This window comes from Ranitomeya variabilis, chromosome 1 (genome assembly GCF_051348905.1).
Source record: "Ranitomeya variabilis isolate aRanVar5 chromosome 1, aRanVar5.hap1, whole genome shotgun sequence".
NCBI classification, from domain to species: Eukaryota; Metazoa; Chordata; class Amphibia; order Anura; family Dendrobatidae; genus Ranitomeya; species Ranitomeya variabilis.
The window spans coordinates 682686517-682699801 of NC_135232.1; the positions used below are offsets into that span (position 1 = coordinate 682686517).

Below are 13285 nucleotides of genomic sequence, written 5' to 3' on the forward strand. Positions count from 1 at the left end.
ACCCTTCAGGTGCTTTACAGGAATTAATGCAAAGTGGTATGACAAATGAAAAGTGTATTTCCAGTCCACCACCTGACAGCACCATTGGAGGACGTCCTACTTATCCGCAGTGGGACAGGAACCACAAGCAGTTAAAAGGACCCTCCCCACTCCACCCACCAGTGTTTTTCCTGTCCCACTGCGGATAGGAACTGCAAGACGTAGCCTCCGACGGTGCTGTGCAGATGGTGGGGATCGGGGGGCCCAGCCTTTCCCTTCCCCGCCGCAAGATATCTGCGGCTGATACCTGCGATGGGGGGTCCCTCAGCCTCCCCCAGTGTAGCGCTGCTCCTGGGGCCAAGGTCCGTTTCTCCTTGCTTGGGCTCTCGGTCCGGGCGCTGTCTGCTGGAGCGGCGGCTGTTCCCGCATGCGGCCGCAGCCATTTTCGACGAGGGCTCTCTGTGCGGCAGCCGCTGCCGGCTCCAGGACACGCGGCCACGTCATTTCCGGTCGGCGGCCGCGTCACTTCCGGTCGCGGCGAGCATCAGACCGGAGGACTCCAGCGGCGGCGCCGGCCTTCAGGAAGGCCTTTGTCAGCATGGTCGACCGCGCGGGGCTCGGTAAGGAGGCAGGATCAACCAGGTAAAACCTATATAAACATGCTATGGGGGTCGTTGTTCCGCCGGCTATCCTGACAAGGGTGCACACGGCTGTATTGTAATATTATCCTCATCATGGAGGAGACTACCAGACCTGAGGGGACTGACCAGCTTCAGGGGCACTTGAGTAGGCTATGTAAAAGCCATACCACAAAGCCCACCCCTTCCCCCCCCCCCTCTGCTTCCCTACTTACGGTGCCACGTATATCTATTTACCCTAGGCTGAGCCTCCCATCCCCACAACTGAAAGGAAAAAATCGGGGAAGAATAAATGCCCGATTTGTGCCACTAAGTTTCCAGAAAATTGGCGGAAACCATTGTGCAGATCGTGCACATCCAAAATTGTGGGTGATGAGCAGACGGCACTACTATCCAGCATGAGGACCATGATTCTGACCAGGAAGAAAGAGACGGATCTGTGGGCAAAGGGAAGAGATATCTCTTCTCCGCAGCAGACACAGATGAACTTCTTTATGCTGTACGTAACACCATGCAGCTACAAGATACACCAGAGGAAACCTCGATCCAGGACGAGATGTTTGGCGGATTACATGCCCAGGTGACAAAAGTCTTCCCCGTCAACAACCACATCCGTTCCATGATCCTGGAAGAGTGGCAGGAAGCGGAGAAGAAGCTAGTGATTCCCAGGGACTTTAGACTTCGTCTGCCCTACAACCCTGAGGACATTAAAGTGTGGGATGAAGTTCCCAAGATCGATGTCCCACTAGCAAAGGTGGCGAAGAAGACCTCAATTCCATTTGAGGACTCTTCCGCGTTAAAGGATCCTATGGATCGTAAAGCGGACGGTTTGCTAAGGAGAACTTGGGAGTCCTCCGCGGCAATAATACGGGCCAATATAGCGGCAACTTCCGTAGCCCGGTCAATGCACTTATGGATTGACGATTTAGAGGATCACCTCAAAGCCAAGACTTCTAGAGAGGTTATCCTTAAATCATTGCCTTTGCTCAAACTCGCAACAGGCTTTATGGCGGACGCTTCTGCCGAATCTGTACGGTTTGCGGCTAGAAGCGAATCCCTGTCTAATGCGGCCAGAAGAGCCATATGGCTAAAGACCTGGTCGGGGGATCTCCAGTCAAAAAATAAATTGTGTGGAATCCCATTCTCAGGAAATAAAGTATTTGGGCCGATTCTAGACGATATTCTAGAAAAAGCCTCAGATAAAAAGAAGGGTTTCCCTGAGGAGAATACCAAAAAATATCAGCCCTTTCGTAGGTCCCGACCTGGTCAGAGGACAAACTACAAGGGGAAAGGGAAGACTGGGAGGTGGTCTTATCCAAAGGGTGGAAAGGGTAGAGACTCCATCTTCCCTAGTGCAGGCACACCAAAGTCAAATAAATGACATAAAGGTGGGAGGTCTGTGAAGGAAGCCCCTGTTCCTCCCACGTCACCAATCCGTGACGTCACTACACAGGCACAGCTCTCCGGCGCCCCCTTTGTCTCTCAGGTCAGTAAGGGAACTGCACCTAGAGCAAATGGCCGCCGGGGAGACTGCCCTGTTACCCACACTGGGTATTCTAAGATTCGCAATCAGAGTAAAAGGATCAGCCCAAAATTAATTTATGATTTAATTGCCTTAAGGGCGCACTAGGTAATTACAAGAAATATACAATCACAATATACCAAGAGTTACAGTCAGAGTACAATATAACAACAATGATACAAGGCTTAAGGTATAAAGCTGGAGGTCACTTTACCAGGTTAGAGGTCGCTTGTGGAAGCCGGGGGGGCGCAGCGTTCCGCAGGTCCAAAACTTTAGTTGCCGGGCAGCCCCCAGAAAGCGTGTGCTTGCCCCCCTCTGGCTGGCATATGCCCTGTTTCTTAGCTGGTCATCTTCTGTGTGTCACTCTCCACATGTTCCAGCTCTTAACCCTGCCGTGTCCCTCCCCCTGTAGCTGGGTGGGCTTAGCAATCCCCACCCCTCTGCCTCCCTGCGATATTTGTTCCAATATCTAATAAATGGGATAACTGCTCTCAGGATGATCGGATCAGCACACGGGCAGTACCAGCGCCTGTGGTTTGTTCTGCCGGTCGTACTGGGATCAAACCTGGACCCATTCGGTCCCTGTGGGAGGCTGATCTCTATATCTCGGGTTTCAGACCTCCCACGGATACAGGAGTCGCACCATTAGATGCACCATTTCTTTAGGACGAGGGGAATATTTTTTATGAGCCGGTACCTCGGACGATGCGTCCATAATTCACGATTCCATGTCAGAGACGGTTCGGCTGGACGACCATACTAGATGTGTATCCAGTGGCTACTTGACATGCGTGCTTTAATTAAGCCCCCATGCATTTCCAAGCCCCCTGCTGGTGTGGTTTCCTCCCTGAGCTTTGAAGTACCTTCTGCAATCTCCTCTGAGCTCAGCCGATTACCATACTAATAGGCACTATGTTCATTAGAAAAGGTGGGGGCCAGGAGCACTCCTCTCTGCAGACCTGTGACCAGGAGACAAAATGGAGTCACGCCAATCTGTGTTAGTAGGCCCGTCCAAGATGGCGGCTGTTCCCTCATCACACCAAAGAGAGACAGAGGAGGAGGCAGAGACTGCCTCAGAGAGACAGAGGAGGCAGAGACAGCCTCGGAGAGAGACAGAGGAGGGGGCAGAGACCATGGTAATGCTGATGGGTTGTCCCGGCAAGGAGAAAGTGCGGAAGGGCGCACGGGGGAACACAGGAATGTGATGCCCCCTAGCGCCCTCTAAAGCAGGGAGGTGTGATGAGGGAACAGCCGCCATCTTGGACGGGCCTACTAACACAGATTGGCGTGACTCCATTTTGTCTCCTGGTCACAGGTCTGCAGAGAGGAGTGCTCCTGGCCCCCACCTTTTCTAATGAACATAGTGCCTATTAGTATGGTAATCGTCTGAGCTCAGAGGAGATTGCAGAAGGTACTTCAAAGCTCAGGGAGGAAACCACACCAGCAGGGGGCTTGGAAATGCATGGGGGCTTAATTAAAGCACGCATGTCAAGTAGCCACTGGATACACATCTAGTATGGTCGTCCAGCCGAACCGTCTCTGACATGGAATCGTGAATTATGGACGCATCGTCCGAGGTACCGGCTCATAAAAAATATTCCCCTCGTCCTAAAGAAATGGTGCATCTAATGGTGCGACTCCTGTATCCGTGGGAGGTCTGAAACCCGAGATATAGAGATCAGCCTCCCACAGGGACCGAATGGGTCCAGGTTTGTTCTGCCGGTCGTACTGGGATCAAACCTGGACCCATTCGGTCCCTGTGGGAGGCTGATCTCTATATCTCGGGTTTCAGACCTCCCACGGATACGATATTCTAGAAAAAGCCTCAGATAAAAAGAAGGGTTTCCCTGAGGAGAATACCAAAAAATATCAGCCCTTTCGTAGGTCCCGACCTGGTCAGAGGACAAACTACAAGGGGAAAGGGAAGACTGGGAGGTGGTCTTATCCAAAGGGTGGAAAGGGTAGAGACTCCATCTTCCCTAGTGCAGGCACACCAAAGTCAAATAAATGACATAAAGGTGGGAGGTCGATTACAGAAATTTCTAGGGGGTTGGCAGAAGGTATCCCAGAATCCTTGGATTCTACAAGTAGTTGCACAGGGATACAAATTAGAGTTCTCCAGCAGTCCCCCAGAAAGATTTGTAGTGACCCGACCCTGCCCGCTCTCCGACTCCTCCATGTGGGGGGGAGCCTCAGCTGAGCAAATCTGTAGGGCGGCGACTTGGAATAGTCTTTCTACCTTTGCTAGACACTATAAATTAGATGTCGTATCAGACCAATTAGCCTTTGGTAGAAAAGTCTTACATGCAGTAGTCCCACCCTAGTTAAACATCCTTTGGTATTTCTCCAATGGTGCTGTCAGGTGGTGGACTGGAAAACGGTAATTAGTTCTTACCGGTAATTGTATTTCCAGGAATCCACCTGACAGCACTACTAGTTCCCTCCCACTGCAAACTTTTACTACTGACTAATGTGATATAACATTGGTGTGTAATTGTAAATAAACTCTCTTTTTTGCATCCATCCAGATGTGGTACTTAGAAAATCACTGGTGGGTGGAGTGGGGAGGGTCCTTTTAACTGCTTGTGGTTCCTGTCCCACTGCGGATAAGAAGGACGTCCTCCAATGGTGCTGTCAGGTGGATTCCTGGAAATACAATTACCGGTAAGAACTAATTACCGTTTTTTACCACCTAAATGTCTCTAACTTCTGAACAGAATACTACAGCCGTCTGACTCTATGGCCGCTATTTGGTCGTGAATTGCAATTGCAAACATCAGGGCCACACAATCATGATCTGAGGGCACCAATTTGGATAAAGAGGAAGCCCCCAAACTCTGTTATCCATTTATAATGATATAGTCACTATTGACAGCAACATCTAAGGGGTTAAACAGATTTGGAAGGTGCAAACACTGATCGTGGCTGATGTAGCAAGTTGTCAGCTATAGTGTACAGTGGACAGCTGCTGGATTGTCACCTGTATGGGGAGGCTATTCTCTTATATATCAGGTCAGTTAAAAGACGTATTGGCTGTCACTAAGGGGTTAACTGGGATAAAATTGCCCTTTTGAGGACAAAAGTCCCCATTCTGCCCATCGGTTCGAGTCCTAACTTCAGACCCCCACCAATCAATAAGCTTTCATTTATCCATTAGATAGGTCATAACTTATTTTTACCGGACATCTCCTTTTAAGGTTGGCCAAACTCGCTCATCTTCCCACCATTTAATGTGTATTAGGGCTCATACTCACATGCGAGAAACTCGGATGAGTCTCGCACGTCAATACCCGGCACTCAGGAGCGGAGCATGCGGCCGCATGTATTGCTATGCGACTGCACACTCCGATCTGAGTGCCGGCGGCAGTGCCGGGTATTGACGTGCGAGACTCATCCGAGTTTCTCGCATGTGAGTATGAGCTCTTAGGTGTTCAGCCGATGTTAGTTTCGACAGATATTGGGGTTTAAGAAAGAACTTGACATGTTGAATTTTAATGTATGCCCAAACTCTCCTCCTCAATAGAGATAAAACTAGGATCAAAATCAATTTTATCAGGAGAAAAGATGAGCAAAAAATATACCAAAGTTTTAAATCCAACAATTGTTTTTATTTAGTAACAAATTTATAACATACTCATTAAATACATAGGTCTCAAATTACAATTATGTGAATCACACCAAAGTGTTTAAAAGTATGACACAGAGAGGAGCGTATCGGACCAAAATAAATCAGCATTTTTGAAGGTCATTTTAGTAGTTAGTACTAAGTAGCAGTGTATTCACATGGACTAAGTATGTCTCTGACTACAATAGTATCCCTCACTACTTGTAACACGGCACACATACCATGTGTTACAAATAACCTAATCATTCCTTTAAATGCTTAAAAATATCAGCAATATTTACCCATAGTGGGGTCCAAGGTCCGGCTCCTAGTCTGTATCATAAACCCCAACGTACGTTTCGCATATTATATATCGTGTATCGTAGTGTCGCTTCCTCAGGGGGCGTGGGGGCCCACGCCCCCTGAGGAAGCGACACTACGATACACGATATATAATATGCGAAACGTACGTTGGGGTTTATGATACAGACTAGGAGCCGGACCTTGGACCCCACTATGGGTAAATATTGCTGATATTTTTAAGCATTTAAAGGAATGATTAGGTTATTTGTAACACATGGTATGTGTGCCGTGTTACAAGTAGTGAGGGATACTATTGTAGTCAGAGACATACTTAGTCCATGTGAATACACTGCTACTTAGTACTAACTACTAAAATGACCTTCAAAAATGCTGATTTATTTTGGTCCGATACGCTCCTCTCTGTGTCATACTTTTAAACACTTTGGTGTGATTCACATAATTGTAATTTGAGACCTATGTATTTAATGAGTATGTTATAAATTTGTTACTAAATAAAAACAATTGTTGGATTTAAAACTTTGGTATATTTTTTGCTCATCTTTTCTCCTGATAAAATTGATGTATATATGAGTTATTGTACCTACATGGGTCCATAGTAATTTCTGGTACCGTTTAGTAGGATCAAAATCAGTAGGTTTGTGAAAATAAATGGACAGCACGGCATCCATATGTCATCTGAGTGCTGTTTTTTTAACTTTTTAATGAGCAGGAGAATCTTTGATTCCTCTTCAAAAACTGATGCACAGACCAAAAATGAATGAAAATCCGATCCAAATCTCTAAGAACAACTGGACTTCCAACAGAAAAAAAATCTGCCAAGGCTGGAACTAAATCTGTTGTAACCGCTCTTTACTCAGCAGTGTGGGTGAAGAGGAGGATTATAATCACTCATGTGAGTGAACCACAAGCTTCCTGCATGCAGACCTATTTTTCTATTTTGCTTTATCTGACCGGTCGATTTTTAAGTCCTTCTCTGAGATCTAGTGAGGCCATCAGGCCATCCTATCTCTTGTCCTCCTTCACCATAAATGAATGGCTGATAATACAGTACAAAGTTTACTTTACCTTGTTGGCATTTCTTTACGCCTCTCGCTGATGCAGACAAAGTATAGAAAAATATGTTCTTATACTATGCTGGGGAGTTAGGAGCTGGTGTAGGACTCCTCTATTATCCACCCAACACTGCTGCCTCCTGCTTGACTGACTGCCTCATTGCTGTGTGTCTTCAGGGTAATGAGCTGCCAATCAAGCAGGAGGCAGGAAATAGAGCTGGAGTGACACAGGTTTCAGATCTAGCATAGCCCTTCAGCCTCACTTGAACATCCATTCAAATTTTGGTTTCTCAGTAATGCAAGAACGGACTGGCCATGTAAAGGTATTGATAGACTTGTCTTTGAAACATTGGGGACGGAGCGGGGTTAAATCCTCTTGACAGGTTCCCTTTAGACTATGTGCACACGTTCTGGAAAGTGTGCAGAATTTTCCTGAGAAAATCCTGACTACTTTCGCAGGATATCCGCTTGCGTATTTTTTGTGTTTTTCTCGCGTTTTTTGCACTGATTTTTCACATTTTTTTCTGAAGCTTCCCAATACAATATATAGCTGTAAATCCGCAAAAATCAGCAAAATTAATGAACATGCTGCATTTTTTTCCACGATGTGTTTTTATTGCAGAAAAAAAACGCAACATGTGCACAAAAATTGCGGAATGCATTAAAAATAATGGGATGCTTAATGTATGCAATTTTTAAGCGTTTTTGCTGCGGAAAACCGCTGAAAAACACGCAAAAAATCCGGAACAGGTGCGCATAGCCTTAGAGTAGAAAAAGCTGCATACTACAAGTCCTAGTTAGCCTCTATATATCCGTCAATGATGTCCATTTATTTATAGATAATTTTGCCTTTTTAGGAGTACAGGGAATTGATCGATTTAATGTATACCGGTAAATATTCATGCGGATGTAATGCAAGTGATTTATTACACCAGTTCTTTATTGACTGTATTATATGTAGTGTAAAATGCTGCATTCTTCTGTACGAATTTTTTTTTTTTCTACCACCTTTTTTGGCCCATTTGATGACTCTTCATAAACTCTCGTATTTGGGTTTTTATTTCTTTTAACTGGTTAAACTTTTTCTATCTGTTTCTCTCTTGGACAGTATTTAATCTGACTAACAATGTGGATCTGGACAACACAAAGAAGAAAATGGAATATTACCAAAAACTAAACAAGGACACAATTCAACGAAACAAGATAAAAATGGTCAGTACCATATCAAACACCAACCTATTATTATTGGGTATAGTAAAACCCAATGATAAAAGGTGACTTTTTAAAAATTAGAACTGTTGAATGTAAAAGATAAGGTCCAGCCTTTTAGTGGGGTTGTCCTATGAACAAAGTACTTTTTAATCAATAGCTCTTAAAATAATAGGATGTTCCACAATTGAATCTGTTGCAAACCTTTTTTGTCCTGTGCTGAGATAATCTTATAAATGTGCCCCTGCTATATACTTTTATTTGCTGTTTCTGACCATGTAGAGCTGCTCCAGTTTATGGCCAGAAAATAAAACCGCTCCTGGCCGGGGGAGAAAGCTTAAGTGAGTCACTTATAATAAATGAGTATACAGATGAAACAGCTGGAGCTGTTGAGGTATCACATTTCCCTGCATTGTTTATCACAGGAGTGTGTATTTTTTGCCCACATCTCCATCCTTCTGGGCTCATCATAAATCAAGTCAGTGATGTAGGAACTCCAGTGGCCACTTAGCTTACATGTGACTGACTTGATTTATCATGAGCACACAGGACTGGTGACGGGGCAGAAACACTTGCTCCTGTGATAAAACAGGCAGGGAAATGTGTCAGAAAGTAGAGGCTGTGAGCCCCTGCTATGTAGTGTCTGTATACTGACATATGTGACTTAAACTTTCTTCCTGCCCAGGAGTTGTGGTATGATCAGACCTTGTTCCTGCACGGTCAGTCACATACATTACACAGTACACAACGGGCACACATTTATAAGATTATCTCAGCACAAGATGTTTATTTTATTAACACGTCCAATTCTGGAATGTATCATTCTAAGATCTATTCATTAAAGTGTATTTTGTTCGTGGGACAACACCTTTTAAATTGAGTAAAGATATTGCTTCCACTATGACACGAGTTTCCTATCTCCTTGAAGTACGCACCACAAAAAAAAAAAATTAAAGGGGTCTTTTAGTTATTCGCTCTCCTATAACAGCACCACGAGAGAGGGGATCCACCCTTCAAGGACAATGGTTTCCTGTACTTGACTGGTGAACCTCTTTCAGACATACCTGTGAAGAAGATAGAAGAGTAACTCATTCCCAGGCTCGGCCAGTCGGTTCAGGCAGGCCTGGATCCACTGCCTCAGCCGGTGCGGGGTCCCTAGAAGCACCACAGTGGGTCCAGGGGGACTGCACGGTAATGAGCGGAAGCAGGAGAGTGTTGTCCAGGCAAAGATTACTGGCTCTGTCGTGGTCGCAGTTGAGCATGCCTGGGACTGATGGTGTGTGGCTTCTGGGGGTTGCGGTCCTGACACGTGTGCTGGCGTGCTTCCGGGGGCCAGGACACGCCCCCTGTGACGCAGCCGGGGTGCGATTCCTGGGGTTGTGGGCTGGCGCGTCCGGAGGAATGGGGGGGCGCCAGGCTGTGGGTTATTCGGGTCTGCATAATCAGGCTCGCAGGGAAGTCGCCGGCAGTGGGCATGCTGGGGGGCACGGTTGCGGGGGCATGGGCACAGCCTGCAGACCACAGGGGAGGAAGCACCTGGCAGACCACATGGAGGACCTGCTGACTAGAGATGAGTGAATTTGCTCGGGTTCCCTCTTATTTGGCAAGCTATATCGCTTGCCGAATAAGCTGCAAAGAAAACCCGGCTTCCTGGATCGCGCCGGCCGATCAACTAATCGGTGCCGCAGCTGCATGTGTCGCGGCTGTGTGACAGTCACAACACATGCATGGACAGCCCAACAAACAGGCTCTCCAACTTGTGCAGATGTAGGGATGTTCGGACATAGACCTCTTTGCCACCAGGGGAACAGAAAGGTGCATCGGTTCAGTTCTCTAAACCCCAGAGAAGGTCCACAGGGAGTAGATGCTCTGCTGATTCCATGGGACTTCAGTCTGGCATGTGCCTTTTCCCCAATAGCCCTGATTCCATTGGTGTTGAGAAAGATCCGGGAGGACAGGGCACGAGTTATCTTAATCGCCTCCTTTTGGCCCAAAAGGCTGTGGTTTTTCCTTGCTGAGGATGATGTCAGTCACCAATCCATGGGTTTTTCCGGAACTCCCAGATCTCCTCTCCCAAAGACCAATCTTCCATCCACAAGTGTCCAGTATACATCTGATGGTGTGGAATTTGAGAGGGCGCTGTTGATGGGGAAAGGGTTTTCTCACAATCTAGTGGCCACTCTACGTCAGAGTTGGAAAGTATCCACAACAAAGAAATATGCCAGAACCTGGAATAAGTTTCTATTTGCCTCAAATGCAGATATTGGGGGAGAGGTTCAGGTAGGGCAAGTTGTGGAATTCCTACAAAATATATATATCTACTATATAATTGTGTAAGGGTCACTTCCGTCTGTCTGTCTGTCCTTCTGTCTGTCACGGATATTCATCGTGGCCTCTGTCTGTCATGGAATCCAAGTCGCTGATTGGTGTTGGCAAAACAGCCTCGACCAATCAGCGACGGGCACAGTCCGGAAGAAAATGACCGCTCCTTCCTCCCCACAGTCAGTGCCCGCTCCGTACTCCCCTCCGGTCACAGCGCCCGCTCCGTACTCCCCTCCGGTCACAGCGCCCGCTCCGTACTCCCCTCCGGTCACAGCGCCCGCTCCGTACTCCCCTCCGGTCACAGCGCCCGCTCCGTACTCCCCTCCGGTCACAGCGCCCGCTCCGTACTCCCCTCCGGTCACAGCGCCCGCTCCGTACTCCCCTCCGGTCACAGCGCCCGCTCCGTACTCCCCTCCGGTCAGCGCTCACACAGGGTTAATGGCAGCGTTGACCGCGGTGTAACACACTCGGTTAACGCTGCTATTAACCCTGTGTGATCAACTTTTTACTATTCATGCTGCCTATGCAGCATGAATAGTAAAAAATATCTAATGTTAAAAATAATAAATAACTAAAAAATAGTTACATACTCACCCTCCGGTGGCCCCCCGGATCGAAATGGCCGGTTACCGATGCTCCTCGCGACGCCCCGGTGACCGCTGCATGCAGTGCGGTCTCGCGAGATAATGACGTGCGGTCTGGCGAGACCGCTACATCATCATCTCGCGAGACCGCAATGCAATCTTCAGACCGGAGCGTGCGAGGAGCATCGGTAACCGGACGCTTCGATCCGGAGGCTCCAGAAGGTGAGTATGTAACTATTTTTTTATTTACATTTTTTTTTATCAGGGATATGGTGCATACTACGTGACTGGCCAATATACTACGTGACTGGGCAGTATACTACGTGGCTCTGTGCTGTATACTACGTGGCTGGGCAATATACTACATGACTGGACAATATACTACGTGACTGGGCAATATACTACGTCACTGGGCAATATACTACATCACTGGGCAATATACTATGTGGCTGGGCAATATACAACGTGGGCTGCGCAATGTACTACGTGTGCTGCGCAATGTACAAAGTGGGCTGCGCAATGTACAACGTGGGCTGCGCAATGTACCACGTGAGCTGCGCAATATACCACGTGGGCTGCGCAATATACCATGTGGGCTGCGCAATATACTACGTGGGCTGCGCAATATACAACATGTACTGCGTGGCCACCCCGGAGCACGAGCATATCATTAACTCAACACTGAAAATAAAGATTAAACAACCACAAGATGGATTTCATCAACCAAGGTATCATTGTAGTCAGTATAATGGTGCCGACCTGACACTGTGTGTAGGTTACTGTGCACAATCCTGCTGACAGGTTCCCTTTAAAGACCTGTTGATAGTTGGGGTCCTGTTGGGAGATTTTGCATTGGGACCTGTGAGTTTCTAGTTCCCCACTGATTATTCCGTATTCTGAGAATAGGTGACAAAATATAATCCAGGCACCCCTTTTATTTTCAGAATATGAAATAAAAAAAAAAATTACATACTTGTCTAAAAATGATAAAAAGTTAGTACCGTATATATTTTTGTAAGGACTGGAGGGGAATAAACTTGTGGATATACTTTTATATATTTGGTGGATATAAAAAATGCATGATGTCAGCTATTTAGTTACTGGCTCCAACTTTATAAAATGAAATGTGTCACTATATTTAGAAAGAATAATAGTTATTACTAGTCATCTCTTTCGTTATAGACCAGGGAGCAGGAAGAGTTAGAAGAAGCTCTGGAATTGGAGAGACATGAGACTGAGCAGCGGAGGATCCATCTACAGAAAGAAGAGCATCTTCAGCAAATGATGAAGAGGAAGAATAAGCAGGAGCTGTTGGATCAGCTGGTACGTAACAATTTACCTCTCCAACTTCTTTTTTTTTTTTTGCATTGCTGATTAATGACAACTGTAGTTGTTCACCACCTTTACTGGTCAGGTCTGCAAGGGGCGTACATTCGAGACGGACGGCACCTTTAGACTCATTCAGCTTAAAGAAAAGGACTAATATTGGCTCACAGTTATATTATCAATCTGTGTAGCAACGGATGCTAATATGGGAACCAGAGAACTCTCCGGGGTCATACTGATACATGGAGGCAAAAAGATGTTTTTTTCCCCCTTATGTTGTGTAAAGTTCTGTAAGATGTTTATAAGTCACAGATCTGTACAACATGGATCCGGCAGCATTCGTGAGGGCTTTCATCGTGGTAAAGCACTTCACTTATTAAGCTATTGATTGTTAGTAGTTGTCCACATGCCGCGTCAGCTAGAGTTAAAAGCTTCTGCGGAAGGAAACTTTGCTTCTGTGGGCGCTGTGCAATTCTTCATTACCCGTACATGGGAGTGCCAGTAAAATTACCCCACTGGTCAGTGGATTCGGTTGACCATTTATTCATATCCACATGGCGAAGGTAGGGACAATATCTTCTGCTTCTTTGAATGACCCAATACACAAAGGCTGAAATTTACCATTCCCTCTATACCAGATTTGTAATGTCGAAAGTTGAAAAATCTGTGGCATTCACACCTCAACTTTGCGTCTTTTTACCCTTGTGCGGCTTTCTAAAAAGTGA

At 46.4% G+C, this 13285-nt stretch overlaps 1 protein-coding gene across 1 annotated transcript in view; it reads left to right on the plus strand.

Annotated features, from left to right (window-relative positions):
• The window catches only part of MNAT1 (MNAT1 component of CDK activating kinase), a 161367-nt gene that overhangs the window by 24438 nt on the left and 123644 nt on the right, over positions 1-13285 (plus strand). The window contains exons 4-5 of the mRNA XM_077265553.1: positions 8228-8331; positions 12417-12557. Coding sequence (XP_077121668.1) covers positions 8228-8331; positions 12417-12557 — 245 coding nt within the window. The remainder of the gene's footprint in view (positions 1-8227; positions 8332-12416; positions 12558-13285) is intronic.